The 17,721-nt window shown below is 42.4% G+C and overlaps 1 protein-coding gene across 1 annotated transcript in view; it reads right to left on the bottom strand.

Moving 5' to 3' along the window:
- Positions 1–352: 352 nt before the first annotated feature.
- The window catches only part of LOC135905660 (protein phosphatase 1 regulatory subunit 37-like), a 431,344-nt gene continuing 413,975 nt past the window's right edge, over positions 353–17,721 (bottom strand). The window contains exons 11-13 of the mRNA XM_065436606.2: positions 16,266–16,475; positions 12,062–12,995; positions 353–6,117 (exon numbers count right to left, since the gene is read on the bottom strand). Coding sequence (XP_065292678.1) covers positions 6,074–6,117; positions 12,062–12,995; positions 16,266–16,475 — 1,188 coding nt within the window. The 3' untranslated portion in view covers positions 353–6,073. The remainder of the gene's footprint in view (positions 6,118–12,061; positions 12,996–16,265; positions 16,476–17,721) is intronic.

Here is a 17,721-nt window from a genome sequence, read left to right as displayed (position 1 = left end):
GCGAAAAAAATGGATCTTGAGAAACTGAGAGTTGGTTCCCATAAAAAAAAATTCGCTCCAGTTATGCAGCAATGGTAACATGCTTAGCCAGAAAGTCTCTAACACCGACATTAAGTCACATAGTTTCTTGGTCAGAAACGCATTGTGGGTGACAAAAAGGGATCTTGAGAGACTGAGACTTAAAAAAAGGAAATAGTCACCTTCCCGCATTTCTGCACACACACACACACACACACACATATATATATATATATATATATATATATATATATATATATATATATATATATATATATATATATATATATATATATATATATATATATATATATATATATATATATATATATATATATATATATATATATATATATATGCACACATCTGCAAATGTTTCAAAGAAACAAGACAAGGTATTGTAGGTTGTGTATATACAGCTATATCAAACTTCAGCTATTTGACAGACATGTGCAGTTGACATTTGAACGCTTATCAAGTGGAATTTCCAGGGTGTTAAATGGCACAAAGTAATTTTCTTTATCAGCCATAAACTGGATGCATTTCTTCAACTACTGTTTCTGTCCCAGGCGTATCCCTTGAATTCCAACGACTGCTCTGAACCCGTGTACAAGAACACACATCCCAACTTGGCACAGTTTTGAAATAATGTGATTGACAGGTGTCCTTCAACAATAGTGGGCCTATTTGCACATACTATACGTGGCATACCGATGCTACTGGCTTAGTGCAAAAGACCTTCGAAAGGTACTTAATGGAAAGCACACGAACTTTTGCAAGACATCCGGCTTTCTTCATCAGACACAGTGGTCCAACCGTGCCGCAACTGGGTGCTAATATTGAATGACACAAAGTGCGGAAATAAACAAAATAAACACTGTACACACACAAAATGGTGCTAGCAATGATTTTTGAATCACTACAATTGCGTTAAATGAGGCAAACTTCCACCTATGCAACTTCCTTAATTGCCATTTAGCTCTATCATGTCAGCAACATTCAGCAGAACATAGTTCACAGCACAGCTGAAATGCCGTAGCTGGCATGCACGTACAAAGAACACACTTAAAACAGTGCGCATGAGCCATACAAAAATAAAGCCTTGCTTGAGCACTGCAAAGGAAAACATGGCGCATGACTATTTTATAGAGACGACAATTAAAGTTCGATACTACATACGCTGTAGCTAACGCAGTGCATATCACGAGTAATGTGTTTGAAAATCGCACATGCGTTATTCAACACTTTAAGCATAAAAATTTCAACATTTCCAACATGGAAAAATACCGGGAAGACGAGCTTTTACCTAAACACATAAATGCCAGCAGTGAAGCTGTTTGCGAAGTTTTGGGCCGCGATTCTGTCGCAATGCCTTTTCTCGCTGCTGACACCTTTTGTCACTTCTCGCGTTTGTGAGTGGCTGCGTTCGAGGCTCCGTTCGGGGTAGAGCATCGGTCGACCACTCACGAACGATGCGAAAAGTGCAAAAGGCATTAGCATCGGGAAAAGTCACCGCTACAAAACCGCGGTCTTGGTTGTAATACTGCAGACAAACAACATAGCCAAGGGGAAAATTTTTTAGCTAGAATATGGCAAGTAGCGGACAGATTACGATGCTTGATCAGAAGTTTGATGTGCAATGCACTGTTATTCGGACGAGAAAATAGAATTGCATTATCGAAACTCTTGCATCTTATTTGTGTTCGCGCTCGAAGAGATGTGCATTTCATTTGTCTACAGTAGCACAGCTGAATCAGAAAGATACTTGGCACATATCACTCTTTCTTTTTCTAGAGAAATAACAAGCATCTCTATGTCGTATGCAATCTCGGAATGTCACAGCAAGTCACGATATATAGTATTTATGCTAAAATATTAACACTATCAACTTTCAGAGGCACTACCACACTTTTGCCATTGTGCAAATGCTCTTTGGAAAAAGATGTTCCAATTTCTGTATCGCTTTGGTAATATACGCACTCAGTGTCAGCAATGCATCCTGGATATTCGTGAAAATGCTTCAACATGGAAGGACGTTTTGTGTTAACAGTCGCAGTTCCACAGCAGCAGAGTATTGTTAATGCAAACAACTACCTGCAGCATTATGCTTCTTGGTAAGGACGTACACTTCATCCCACTTTTGTGGCTCGTTGAGTTTTAGATATCAGCAGATAAAGATATATTACGCTATGACAGCCAGATTGTATTTAAGCAGTTTTACTTTCTTTACTTTCAAGGGCTCATTCAACATGGTTGATTACTGCAATGGCTTTGAAAAGTAAGGCAGATGATTTAGTCATCGATCAGATAAAGTGCCAAAAGGAAATATTTCATTATTCTTCCCTTCTGTCACTATCATTTCTTTATGCTTCAACAGTAGCCGTTAGTACATTCATCACCACAAGCTAATATGTATTTAGATTATTAGTCTAAAGTAAGTTAGAGCCCTGAAAGAACCATTTCCTTATTCTTCTCTTTCATGTCATTGGCACTCCATTCGTCGACGCTGTCAGTACACCCAATAGTGTCATAATCATGATAAGCCTAATTATAGGTGCACAGCGAGACACAATACTCTCCTAGAGATCTCCAATCACCCCCTGTCCTAGAACTACCCATCAGTTCCCTTGTTTCCATCATTTCATCCGATTTTCAGATGCCCTCTACTTTGCATACCATGTTATAAAAAAGTTAGGCGTGCACATGAATCTCTTATCGACTAGCTTAAAAGATAACATACTGGGAACACCTAAAACTAATTATACAGTCAGCAACTGCAGAAGTTAAACAATGATTGCAAAAATAGGTGTCCAATTTTCTTCGAAGTTTTCATTTGCTGTGTTTGCTTTTTCCGGTATAGCCAACAAGTGTGCAGGAAGTAGCACATCATATCTGGTCGAGCGGAATGTGTTTGTGGCATGACATCAACTACTGAAATGATGCACTTCAAACAAACCTGGAAGAGCAATGACCAAGTGTCACGTAGAATTGCAAAGCAGTGTTTGACAGCTGCTGGAAGCTACATTACTGCATCATACATAGGGTCATTTCACAAGCCCACAATCCCATTTGACAATAGTGTCAACATGAGGTAACTGAGCCTTACAGTCCCAAGAACGCTTTAAAGTCAAGGGCGGATTGAAATGTGTTCAGAGCTGGTACTTCAACGACTCTTGACATGGCTCCTAATATGACGAAAATGTTGATCTTGCAACAATCACGAAAGCAGAGAAACAAAGCAATAATTCACTGCTCTGATGCAACGATGACAAAAACCCCTCACTGTGACCAAGACGCAAGCACTCAGCAACATTGAAACTTCGTACAGTTACAAACATAAAATTTTACACAAAAAATGCCAAAGGAAAACCTGGGGCAAGTGTTTTGCCTGCACAGCAAATATGGCTGCTAGGCGGTGCTGGGATGCCATTCTAGAAGCTGCAGTCGTATTCTACCCCACAGTAAAATTCACCATCTCGTCCTCACTAACTGGCTCCCTGGCTAAACTGTCTCTGATTAGCTCAAAATGCCAACATGACAAAATTGACATGATGGGATTCGATGGTGTCCAGAGCACCAGCACCCCAGCATGAGGATGATGGGCAGTACAGCTAAACCTCTATAAAACGAATTCGGATATAATGAATTATCGGATATAAAGAACTAATCTAAAATATTTCTTGCAAATGTCAGCATTTACCAAACATATGCTTATAACGAATATCGGACATAAAGAAGGCATTTTCTTGTTGGATATGACTTTCTTATAACAAGGTGTGACTGTTTGTGGGATCGTATAAAAATTTGTCCTCCTGTCTCTGAATCAGCTTCTCGAAATAACATTTTTTGTTACCTCATTTACATTCAATTTTCTATCATGTATGATGGTTTTCGGAACATTATAAATAAGAAGGAACTGTTTAGGACATCAGAAATAAGTACTCACAGCATGCTCAACTGCTTAAATTTTATTTAGTGACATGCATACTTAAATATGTTGTGATTTACTATTTGTGTGATCAGAATTGCCCAAGAGAATGATTTATTCGTGAATAGTAAAGAATCAAACTGCTTTAAAAAAAAGCATTGAAAAAACAAAGCCTCAGAGCATAATAAAAGAAAAGCCAAAGTGCGTTAACAGCAAAGCCATGGCAAGAGCTAGAAATACCCATGTACTACCCATGGTTTTACCATGATGGATTAGCAATTGCAGTGCCAGATTTTCCTTTAGTATTGCTGGTATGAGTCGGTGGTCATAAATAACAACGGGGGCACGACTTGTGCCTATACAGTCAGTATAGTACTTCATAATGAGGACTCGACACAAAAAGAAAAACAAAAATGTAGCATTCAGAAACATTCAGTACAAAACTATTCTCGACTTCAGGCCGAACTTCGATTACATTACTGATGACATAAATTATGTTACTTATGACGTTACATTAGTTATGAGATAATTCTCTCAGATGGGCAGCCACTGATTATATTTTGACTAAATTATTTAAATTTGTATAGTGATGAAAGAGAAGCAATGCAAAACAAAAATTGTGTTATAGAAAGATACAAATGTGTCTGTCACATTGCAGCCCTACAATGTACATCGCCAACTATTCAAAAGAGCGAAAAACAAACAATAAAAATTTGATTGTGTGTCATAGCAATAATTCACGAACAAGAAATTTAAAAAACTTGCACAACTAACATTATGCCTTTAAATGAAATGTAAAATACGAGGTCAATGTTGTCCTCCTTTCAATGTCATAACAAGTTCAGCCCATAGCATCTTGCCAAACTGTCCTTCAGGAGGTACCTCAAGTTGAAAAGTTGTGATTGCGATGATTTAAAATCTAAACATTCGACCTACATAAAATGCCACCTGAGCACTTTGATAAAAATTCAGCTGCCGCAAAATATTAGTCCAGGTTCCTTTTTAAACTAAGTGAGCTTAGGTGAAACAGCTCAAGTGGTAGCTTAAAGAACTAATGGCACTTCTGCATTCCCTACATATGTGAAACAAAGATAATGAAAGTTTGACCTTAAGTCTTCCGATAAGGAGCACTGAAATGACTTAACGTGCTGCCTATAGTGTCAGCATGACAATTTCACAGGTAAGCCTTTGTGACACGAAAACATAAAAGCAGATAACAGATGAACGACATGACGTACATGCCTAGAAGTGTTGGGTCAAATAAAATGAGGACGACACACGCATGAATATAGACAAAGAAAAAAAAGAGGTTCTGCCATGTATTGTATGAGATGTGACAGCGTTTCTTCTCTTGTTTCCTCAGTCACCTAACCTTGACTTCCCTTCGATGGTAAACACCAATATAAAATAGGCATTTGCTGCCCTCCACAACAATTGCAATGTACGAGCTCCCCGTTACGATGGAAACAACAGCATAACATAATGACTCGCAATGACAAAGATGGCTGTGCTCGCCACCGATACTGTCCCACAAGGTCACAACCATGTACGAAAACAGCTGGAAGTAACACTGTTCCAAACACTCCTGCTGTGATCCGAACACGAGAACCCTTTCTCTGTCACTTCAGTTAATGTCACCTAAATGGGGCTGCTATTGTGGGCTGCAACTTTTGCAGCAGGATGTGTGCTGCAGTAACTGCTCGACAGTCATCGCTCAACAGCTGCAAAGCATGGGTTGACACCACAGATGTGACCGGTACACACAAATTCAACGTATTCGTTTGTGACAGTAAAGCGAAACAACTACGCACATGAAAACACTTGGTGAAAACATAAAAAACAAACAGCAGCTGCACGAGTACACACTTCACATGTGGCTGATAAAAACATTAAAAAAAGAAGAAGAAAAAAAATAAAAGAAGGGAGGGTGTGTGGAAGCTGTCCGAGAAGGCGCAATAACTTATAAAAAAAATGAAATATCTTGCTTTGAATATTTAGGAACATTAGTAGTTTGAGAGCACGTGCAATTGTCTCTGGCAAGCGAGTCCAGCTTCTGTTCAGAACGGAGGCTCAGCTTCGATGTGCTGAGCCCAGTTCAGCCCGTTCGTGAGGTTGTGAGTGAGGTATTCATTCCGATGGGTACTTAAAGTCCACAGATGGCTCTGGAAAGGCTGCAAAGGACAAGGACACAGACATTTAGACAGCACGAAGCCATAACAAGAGATCACACACATCTGCCAGCACAACTTGAAGCACAGAGAAACAAACAAGCAAACGAATAGCGATGCAACACCTATGCAATGCGACATACGTGATGAACAGAAGCCTCCCAGTGAGGGTGATATAAAATCGTTTTAAAAAGAACCTTACGTGTATTGGAGGCCAGTGAGTAAGATTGGCTGTGAATTGATATTGAAGAGTAGCTGAAGTATAAGAGAAGCCAGCCAGTGAGGTTGGCTGCGGTTTTAAAAAGACACCGAAGTGCATTTCGAACTCAAAAACGCTGATGTTTTATGGCCTAGCATGATTCTGGTGATGCGAAGGCAATATTTTCGCATTGCTAAGTTCTGTTGCGGTAATCCTGCAATTCAGGGTTTGGTGGCAGCAGAAGAAGCACTCAGACGTTGTTAAGCACAAACAGGAACCATTTAAATTTCTGTTTTAAGTCCATGCGACCGTGTATGAACATGAGCTCATAGTCGTGATCGTTTTTTTTTTTCTCTCTCACACATAACGTGAAAGATGCGATGACAAGCCCCTCCACTGTCACTCTCGTTGAAAGCAGACCTGCCAGCCTTAAAAGTTGAAAAATACTGCAGCTAAAGCCAGAAAATACTACTATTTGGTGAAGCGCGGCTCAAACACTTCGTTCATAGGATGTCCGAATCATGTCCCAATGTCTGTGCACCATTTTGAACATAAATAGAACATCCACTGGACGGCCATTTTTGGATGTCCTACCATTGATATTCCGCATGCACTTTTTTTCGGCTTTCACGTGAACACTTTTCCTCGAAGAGGCTTCGTTTCCGTGTTTTCTTGTAAGCTATTATGCTACAGCTCATCTGTACGTCGCATATTGCACATTTTATGATGCAATTTACCTTGAAAACTTCAGTTAGTTAAGTATGCCACTGACATGACAACAGTTCAAAAACATACAGGAATGGAGAAAGGCACAATAACGATAGGAACACGCTACTATCAACTCATGAAATTACTCAAGTTGCTGCCCCTTGTTATAGATTATCGGAGCATGTTGATTGCCAAACACACGAGTGACACAAGAAAAGGAAGACAAAAAAGGGGTGGGGTAGACAATTCACTTCAGCAAAAACCACTGCTTCAGATACAGTTGTCTTCGTTCCAGCAGGGTCATTTCGATATCAATAAGGGTAAGGTACGGCTGCTTGTTGCATCTGCTCTAATTTTTTCCTTTTCTTAGCGTCCCTCCTGTGTTTTTGGCAATGAATATGCATCAAGAAATAGCGTGTCGGCTATAAGAAGGGGCAGCAACTAAAATAATTTTGTAGGTTCGTAGCCAGCACCATATTCCCATTGTTTTTTGCGTCTTTCTCCGTGCCTGTGTTTCGTGTTGCTGTTGTTACAAATATGAACCAGTGCCAAGGTAGCCCAGTTTACTTTTGGTGTGGTACAACCCTAGCCCATCGCTGAGATACACTGCAATGTGCGAGGCAATTCTGAACCAGCAAAGGGAACAAACGAAGAGAAAGTCCAAGCTCGGGAAAATTCCAATTTCCCTGTTGAAATAGGTGTGAAACACTGAAACGCTTTTGTTAGGCAACCAGTGAAGTAACTTGAATTGAATTTGTTGCATTTAGGAGAAAGCTGAGTTTTACCGACTGTCAGAGGCAGAGTTTTGCTTTAAGGCCTCACAGTTTCTATAAAGATTGCTGAAAATCTATAATCAAAAAGAAATTAAAGCACAATGTTTGTAAATCTATAACTTCGCAACAAAGAATGGGTATCGCAGATTTGTAAATTGCATCAGTCATATAGCTCATGAAGCAGACAAATGTGATGCATGAGTTTACAGCTTACGCAAAATTTTTGTAACGTTTACAGGAGTTTCTGGAAAAGTCCAACTCACAATCTGGTGGCACTCCAATGTATAATACATCTATTACGTCTGCTTTATATGTCTCTAGTATATAGGTGCTATTTACACAACTGCAATATCATTTTTTATTGCCAAGTGACAGAAATGTATGCTACTCTTCAGTTTTCTTAAATTTTTCAACTTTCAACAGTGTTTGTAAACAAACAAATGGCTTAAATTAAGAATCGACTCCGTACATCTGGCGTATTCTACCTTTTCGTTATGTTAAATGCAACAAACGATCAAAATTGACGTAGTGATGACGATCAAAATGATTTCTCCGTTCCTACGTATTTTGATAGCAGCTCTTGAGGTAAAGCTTCTTCTAAAGGACATAATACAGTGCCAAGATGCAACCACGAAGATAGACACAGATACACATGCGTGTCAATATTCGTGGTTGTGTCTGAGCATTGCATTGCAGATGAACTTTGATGTAACCATCACGCATATAGCTAACTAATAGGTATCAGGATGTAAATAGAATATGTTTTCTACTTCTACCAGCACGCGATTAATGTCTGTATAGCATGATTATCGGATATAAGAAATGTATTTGTGTTGCATTCAGCTTTGTTGCAATGTGAAGTTTGACTGTCGACTGTATGTCCTTAACAACATGTCCTTAACAACATGCTTCCCAGAGGTGAACAAAAAACTGAGTGATGCTGACAACTGTTCTCTGCTTATGATGTAAGGCACTGAAAGTCATGCAGATCTTTTGGAATTGCCTTCAGCTTCTCTTCAAAAATCATAATGACACGCACGTGTCTCCAGCACTGGAAACTGTTCCATAACACAGTCAAAGCTAAACAATGGTCGTGCTCTTTATCAGTGATGATATAAACAATTCGGTTCAATTCTGTATGTGCGTGATATCGCTATTTTGGCAATGACAGCGTTCCTGCCTCCCTCCTATGATAGGCACACAAGCATAATGCAAAAAAGAATGTGGCATCATGGCAAGCAGTGTGATTACATTTACTGCTGTTTGCTTTTTGGGAAAGTCTGACATTTTCGTAAAGTGCCGGTATCCCAATGTATTACAAGCAAGATTTATGTGAGGCTTAGGCACAGAATGCTATTCACTTGTTTCCAACCATCACGACTGCGTTCTGCACAAATGGTATCAATTTCAGGACGAGTTTCGCTATACCATCGCTGCTGCGAAGCATGCTAGTAGTAGCTGGCTCTTAGCTGGCCCTTAGCTGGCCGAAGAGAAACTATCTTAAAAAGCGCAGAGGCGTGCTAATATTCAGAACTTCAAACATTCGATTCAAATTGGTTAGTATTCGATTCAATTCGATAAACATTTTTACTACTCGAAATATTCGAACCCTTAAAAATTGCTGTTGTTGATTCTTTAAGTTAGCTTCGCTGCAGCAGAGTCGTTTTATGCGGCAAAGGGATCAAAATGCATTGCAGCGAAGCATATAAAAAGTAAGAAGCGGGCACTAGCTGTCATGGCACCCCAGCTGGTATTTATGGCTACCCGACACTACCAGCTCAAGTATCCACACCGTGCTGCCTCTTTGTGCATCTGGAAAACACCAGTCGCCAGGTGGAAACCTGTGCCTGCTACTAATCTGGCTAAGTGCTCAAAGACACAGTTTTCAAACTAAACATTTGATCAAGCTTGTCTTTAAAGCCTCAATCTAAAGTAGTTAAGTATTACGACAATGCTTCAATGGTAAACTGGATTAAAAACATGGGGCGCGGTCGCACAAGCATCTTGCTTTTCAAACATTCACTTTGCCTCGTAAGTCGCTGAGTAGGCGGTGTTCAATTGGCGCTCCCACCATGCCGAGTAGATGACCGCTGACGAAAGTGCGGCGACAGCGAATCACAATAGTGCAAGTGAACGTTCAAAAAGCGAGATGCTTGTGTGATCTCGCCCCTGGCTTTAGAGGAAGCAAGGACAATTTCAACACCAAGGAACCCGTATATGTCCTCAACAACCAAAGCTTCTGAAGATGCTTCTTGCGCATCAGCACTGTGGGAAGACTTTGATAAGTTCATCAACCAGCTGAAATTTTCACTTGCTTCTGGCAGAAATTTTCATTGCCGCAAGCACAGGTTGAAAGATATTATGCATGATGACATATTGAGCCAAGAGAAAGATTCACTTGAGGGGTGGTGTAAGCTCAGCTTCCAAAGAGATACCCGCCGATACCGGACACTAGTGTATACAGTGAGCAGTTCTTTTTTGGTGTCTGAAGGAATTGCGACATGCAGGAGGGTGTCACTGCTTTCTGAACTAGTCGAGCAGTTATACTTCTTTCATGACAAGAATAAGTAACTGCAGTTATGACACTGCCAAGCAAAAGTGTTGTACTAGAGAATTTTGTTGACTACAAAGCATAATTTTCCTGTACATTATTTTCTGTGCAATAAACTTTTTTTTTGTGTGTATGTGTGTTCTTCTGGTCGATGAAAAAGATGCATTTTTACAAGGCAATTAGTATTCAAATTCAAAACACATTCGATTCGATCCACACCTGGTTTTCATTATTCAAATTCGATTTGAGATAGAAAAATTGACATTGGCGAACCCCTAAAGAAGCGTGCTAAGTTTGTGCCGAGGAAAAAACCTGTTCACCTCCTGCAGTGCGGTTGAACGGATGCGTGCACCCCTTAATTTCCCCCAAAATACACGGGAAAAGTCCATAATGGCATTCCCCTCTATATTCCCCTTAGTGTTGCCTTAAATCAAAGTACAGTGGGAAAACACCAAGGACTACTATAATCATGGTGGCGATAGGGTTACTGTGTTTGTACTTGAAATGTGGTGTAATCTGTCTATTGTCTTTAAAAAAATACCAAGTGCACTGCAATTATATATGGTTATGTCTTCACAGTGCCTACCAGCTCTATACATTCAGAAACAACAAGCAGGATAAATTGTATGACACCTGTAGGACAGTGAACTAAGACAATCCTAATCTCACATAAGCATGGTTTCCATCTTATGGTCCATAAGCCATGGCTCAGGAAGTAGAACTTTGTAGCGTTGAATTCATGAGAAGAAAGAAACACAGTTTCAATTGAAAAATTATGAAGTTTGATGACCCTGTTTCATAGTGCTGCCAGAAGTGATAGCGTACGACACATATGACTAGAGCACAATGGCATGCTTTATATGAACAAAGATTTACAATGTGATGATGTTTTGAGAACGTCCATCTGACACATAGTGCAGCGGTACCTTGACAAGGTGCTGGACTGAGGAATGGCTACACTATATGGCAGTTTCTTTACAGAACTGTGCACACAAACATTGACTTTCCAGCAACTAGACAATAGAGAGTTTTAGTTTGCATGTATGCGCCTTCATATTACCATTTTAGCAGAACACTGGAACAAAACTGCCAGCAGAAATTCTAGTTGCGATGACGTCTTATGGTGCTCCCCAAATGATGTCCCCGTCAAATGACATTGGCGCTCATTTCATTCTGTGGCGGCATTCTTTTACCAGCTGACATGAAGGTTTCTTCGACAGCTCAAACCTTTTTAATACCACATATCTTTCGACCAACAAGCATCTGCGATGGAAGAATATTTGCATACATTCTGCTTTGAGGACAATGTTACCAGATGCCGCCAGTACCAGCACTGCATGTTTGCAATTTCTTACTGATATCCTGCTAAAACCACAACTGTAAATTTTCGCAGTGCAGTCCACTGTTAAAGAAAATTAATAGCACCATATAAAAATGCCGACTGAAGCTACATCAGAGAACTACACAGGTATGCAGAAAGGTGCCAGCATTGCCAGCCGCAAGCCATCTGCTTCAAAGCTGGGCAATACTACCCTTGACGGAAGGATGCGTATCCTTTAACAATTTACTGCGCTGTACATAGTGGATAAAACTCCCTAGTATCATTCAGCTGCTGACCCTGTAGAGTTTCAAATCCGATTTCACAAAAGACCTTTGCGTAATAAAGCCAATGTCAGAGGCAAGACTCGAGCAATGTCATGAGGTACCGACACTCACCCCAGCCTTCCAAAAGCCGGGTTGGTGACAGGGGCACCGTGCTCCGCAAGTCGAGGCTTTCCAGCCTCTTGCACAGCTTGAGTGCCGTGAGCTTCTTGCGCGCGGCGCTGTTCGACACCGGCATGGCGGGCGTGCTCATACGCCGGTCAGCGCGACCATTGAGAAGTCGGCCTCCCTCGCCTGTCGTGCCCTCCGGCAGCTGGAAGCTGATCTTGCGCTTCCGCTCCATGCCACCAGAGGAAGGGGGCGCCGCTATTCCGTTTCTCGGCTGTGCCGATGTAGACACGGAGGGGTACACGAACCAGGTGGGACTTGTCCTTCCGGGCATCGGCAAGGGCGGCGCTGAGAGCGAGTCCTTGGCATCTTCCTCTTCTTCATCTTGCTGCCCTCCCTCGTCGTCTGCTCCTCCCTCTTCAAAGTCGTCTGCACTTCCTCGACGGCATGCTCCAGACGCCGTCAAAATGGTGACGGGCTTCGACACTGCGTGCCCAACAAAGTCGTCCTCATCGTCATCCTCGTCCTCGTCCTCAACTTCATTGTTCTGGTGGTTGTGCCCATAAGCATCATCGTGCTCGTTCGACTCCGCTGCGGTGTCCGATGTCACACTCTCGTCTTTCTTTTCAACAGCAATGCCAACGGTGCCCGCCATGGCAGGTTTGAACCCATTGACAGGCGTCACAGTGAAGCGAGATGGTACGGAAGCCGGGGCGCTGTAGGAGCGCTCCAGGTTCACCGAGGCGGCGGCATGATCGGCACCGGCACTGCGGAGCTGCACGGTGTTCGGATTCTCCGAGACGGCCGGTCCGTTCTCGGCATCCGTCTCGAGGCAGACCCGAGAGACACGGAAACGGCTGGTCCCCGGGCTTGAAGGCGGTGCAGCGTTGCCACCCGTAACGGCGTTGACAGAGAGGCTCGTGCTGAACGGCGGCCGTGCCTGGATTTCGATCAACAAATTTCAGAGGGACCTAGACATGCAAAACGTAGTCATGATTAATGCACATAAGTGGAGTTAATAGGGCACCCTATATCTATAAAACTGGAAAGATATGTAAATGGGGAGAAAACAATGTAGTACACTATATGTAGGTGTATTGCAGAACAGCCAACAGCAAGAAATAGGAGAAAACTGAAAACACAACATGAGAAGATGGGCATCCATCTTGTTATTAGTTATTCCCTGTCCCCGTATGTTCTGCACCATTGCGCAATATTCTTCAATATTATTTTTACACAGGAGAACAGAAGATCTGGACAAGAACCCAACTACAAAGTGAGGCAGTTCTCATTAATAAAGCATAATTTAGATGCAACTTTGACAGTCTATATCAATCTCATGACAGCATGACAGCTCAGCAAGTCACTGTGCATGCAAGATATTGAATGACATCAATCGAGGAACACTACTCACTGCTTTCGCCCACATTTGCAACCAACCAGCTCAAAACAAGCTTCTGCTAGAACGGCTGTTATGCTTACCGTATTTACTTGCATAATCATCGCACTCGCACAATGATCGCACCTGAATTTTGTCGTCAAAATTCGATTTTTTTCCTTTCCCATGTAATGATCACACCCCGAACTTGTCACAGCGATATGTTGTGCGCCAAGTCTAGCTAATGATGATCGTGCTTACCATCTGTCAAATGCTACACGAACAACTCTTCAAGACATACCAAGCGGTCTGCACGCATTGCACATTTTTAAGCAGATGCCCCATTTCATTCTTTTCATCACTTTCCGCACTTGCGTGAAAAAAAAGCTGCAACCAAACATGCCTTGGCTTTATTATTTGTAGGCTTTATAATGGCTGTGGTCAACAACAACAAAACAGGCGCTTTTTTATTCTTCTCGTCTGCACTCGTGGGCATGGAACAAATCGCGAGTGGCAACAATAGTAGCCACGTTTACACTGATACATTAGAAGTGTACCCTATTCATACGACAATGCTTCTAACACAGCTAAGATATCCACCCACCCATAGCGGAAGTGTGCCATATTAAGATAGTAGTGAACACAAATGGCCGCAGTTTCCGCAGCGTGCCCGCCATGAGTTTCCGTCACTGGCAGCTAAACACGGCCATCTGTGTTTCTGTCCCCTCAATGGTTCATGTAGCCATGTCCCCTCAAAGTGGTCATGGCTACGTTATTGCCGCTAACTTGCCGATAGTAACGGTATTATTCATTACTGATATGGAAGAAACTGTTTCAATGCGCATAATGTACTCACGAGAAGAAAAAAAATCACGTTCGGCGCATTCGGCTTGCTCCACCAGCCGCCATTTTTGTTTTGGTGTCCTGCCACTGTTGCAGCGGTAGCCACCTATTTGCTGACCTGTCGTCATCCCGCAGCAAATGCGGGATGGAAAAAACATATATTTCCTTTTTGCAAGAAGCTTAACCCGTGTAATGATCGCACCCCTGAATTTGGGTCAATTTTTTTGACAGAAAAGTGTGATCATTATGCGAGTAAATATGGTAATTAGTTGAAATGGTGGTGTATGGCAATGGCATATAATCAGCAACTACAAATGTCCACCAGCTTCAATACAGACAAAGCTTTGTAAATGAGATGCACCAATGTCATGTACGCTGGTAGATCTGGCAAATAAGTTCTGCAGAAGCCCGTAAGAAGGAAATGTCATGACAGGGAAAACTTGTCATCCACCTGAATGTAGCACAAAGCTACAAAAGAATCAGTTCAGCAGGATTCTACAGAACTCATTTCTCATATTCAACGTCCCTGTGCTTCAAGTTGTTGATTAATTTGCCCTCGCACTGTGATCTGCTAGCCTCCTGGTCAGCCCAGATGGTACAGCGACCACCCCAGAAAGGCGTTGGTCCTGGGTTCGAATCCCGAACCAGGGCAAATTTTACTTCAACTGCAAAAGCTTTCTTTTTGAGAAACCTGTATGGGTTTCCTTTGTTGCTTCGTGCTACATTTGGACAGATGACAATTGCTTCTTATCATGATACTTCCTCCACCTTGTGGCATTCCACAGAAGTGATTTGCCATATTCAAAGTCCCTGTGCTTCAAGTTGATGATTAATTCACCCTTGTACTGCGATCTGCTAGCCTCCTGTTTAGCTCAGATGGTAGAACGACCACCTTGGAAAGGCATCGGTCCTGAGTTCAGATCCCGGACCAGGATCATTTCTTTCTCGTCTGTGAAGCTTTCGTTCTGAGAAACCATATGGGTTTCCTTTACAGCATTGTGCAACATTCGGGTAGATGACCATTTTTATCTATCATACTGGTAGATATATATGAAACGAGAAATGTTCATAGCTTTTTGTTTGTTTCCTTATGTTTACACTTTGATCCAGCACAATAGTACAGTCATCTATAAATATCTCTGCTTAGAGCACTCAAGAGCTGCGCTGCAGGACAGAAAAGGAGTACATATTAACACAGTTGCTCCTAGGTTCATGATACCTGGCTGAATTCTGCATTGCCTGGGTATCCTTGTGGCTTTTGATGGCCACATGCATTGTCTATCAGACCAGTCAGCAGCACACAAATACTGATTTCTTTGCATCGCAACGTAATGAATCGGCGCCCTAGGCAGAGGTGTGGAAGACCATACATGTGGGCACAAGATACTGTGAGCCGTGAGGGTGCATGATAAAATGCCAGCCTGCAGTAATGTGAACATCAGGCACCTAGAGTTGAGACTGGCGTTCGCCACCTATATAAACGCTCAAATATTGCTGCAAGGCATGTTCCTACCACATCAGGGGCACATATTCAAAACAGTTGAGGAATGATGAACCGACGCTATCGCTTTTTGCAACGCACACATTTCAGGGGTAATTTAAAAGACATTTTTCATGCACTGCACTTGTGCATGTAAACATTGGTGGCAAATGCACTTGAACACAAGCTGACGTGTGCAGTTTGCATTGCAGTTTGCGTGCATTTCATAATGGAGCAATGAAAAAAGGCAAGCAAAATTTACCAGCACAAAAAAAAAAACGAAGAAGGGAGGGGATGCACTACTTTTCCTCTTAACACAAAAGGTACCTTCCAACTAAAGCACCAAGTAGATGTTCTGGACTATGTTTGTAAATGGGTTTCGTGAATAGGTGCCAGTAAAGTGGTCAGGTTTATTCCAGTCTCTTTCAGCTGCAATTCGGAAGACTGGTCAGGGCGAGAGCTAACTAAAGCATGCTCCTAAACCTGGAGCGCTAGAGCCACCAACACACCTGAGTAGTCACGGCAGCGGTCGCCATGATGGTGCCGTTCGCGAGGACTGTGGAGTTGGCGAGGTCCGGCAGGCTAGGCGCATTGGGATCCGAAATACCATTGCAGACGCTGGACACGGAGGCCAGTCGGAGGAGCCTCTTGTTGCGGCGGCATTGCTCGCCTATTTCCAGGAGGAGCCTTCGCTGGTCCTGAACACTGTCCTTGGCGTCCTGCGCATGTACACCAACCAAGGCACACGTGTCACAGCATGGCCGCAGACCACAGAGCATTGTTCACCAAGCTCTTGCCAGTCACGAACCCCTTTAAACCCTTTGGCAATCACTGACAAGGCAACTTGATGATTTTTCCATACCAATGAAATTTGCAGGGTACATTCTCCTCTGCAGAGTTCCGTCATGTCCTAAAAAAAATAAGTTTGAGAGTTGTGCAGATTATTTAGAAATGAATTTTGTTAATTCCTCCGAACCACCTGCCTTGTCTGCTCCTCAGCTACTGGCTACGTTGTGTTATGACGTAAATGGCAGCGTATGAAGAGCATGCTAGGAATTAATGTCAGACAACAGTATATCAAGGAGCCAGCAATCGTGAACTATGGTTTGGAGTGAGAAGTTGCTGTCACGAGAAGTTACATTCTGTGTGGACGGGCAAGTGACGTTGTGTTTCTGGCTGCACGAACTTCAGCCCTCACCAGCAGTACATGCAGTTTGAGCTGGTATCGATCACGTTCATCTGAGGCTAGGCCTATCACAGTCACAGACTTCGTGCATCTAAACTGCTTTGGAACTTGGGCGACTTACACGAAGATAATTAAGCCATTCAGGTGAGAAAAACTGCTTTTATAGTCCAGCTTTGACCACACGGATTTGAGAAAGCTCTTCCTCATTTCATACAGTGCATGCACAAAACCAAGAAGCAATGACACAGCACACTATCGAAATTGGTATGTCAAGTGCCACAGTGCGTTGCGCTGGGTGCTGGCTCTCGTAGTGGTGAGTCGAATGCAAATTGCGATTCGTGAGAAGTGAATTTGTCGGAATTGTGGCTGTCGCTGTTTGACAGCTCCGAAGAGCTGGTGCAGCTGACATTGTCACCCAAGGACATTGTGCCAACGGTCCGTCGCAGTCACGAATCAGTCGAGTGTCTGCTCTTCACTGCTTTTGTTCTCTGAGCCGGTGGGAGCAGCATGCCTTGCGTGCCTTTCCCACTAGTGTGCCGCTAGTGACAACACGCGAAGATGTTTTCTTGGCTGCTCGTTCAGGTTTCAGTTTCATATTTGCACTTTTTTGCTTATTTAGGATCGTTTTCGAATTTGCAGAAAGATTATACTATCACATCTGTGACAGGGCAGTCTTAAGAACTTAAGAACGCCGTTACCGTGACAGGATAAAATATCACTGGAGTGGCCTTCAAGGATCCCTTTGTGTGTTTATTTTCTTTACTAAAGGACCCACTAAC

Source organism: Dermacentor albipictus, chromosome 7 (assembly GCF_038994185.2).
Source record: "Dermacentor albipictus isolate Rhodes 1998 colony chromosome 7, USDA_Dalb.pri_finalv2, whole genome shotgun sequence".
Lineage (NCBI taxonomy): Eukaryota > Metazoa > Arthropoda > Arachnida > Ixodida > Ixodidae > Dermacentor > Dermacentor albipictus.
The sequence above is the reverse complement of the archived record's forward strand: the minus strand, read 5'-3'. Positions and strand labels throughout refer to the sequence as shown.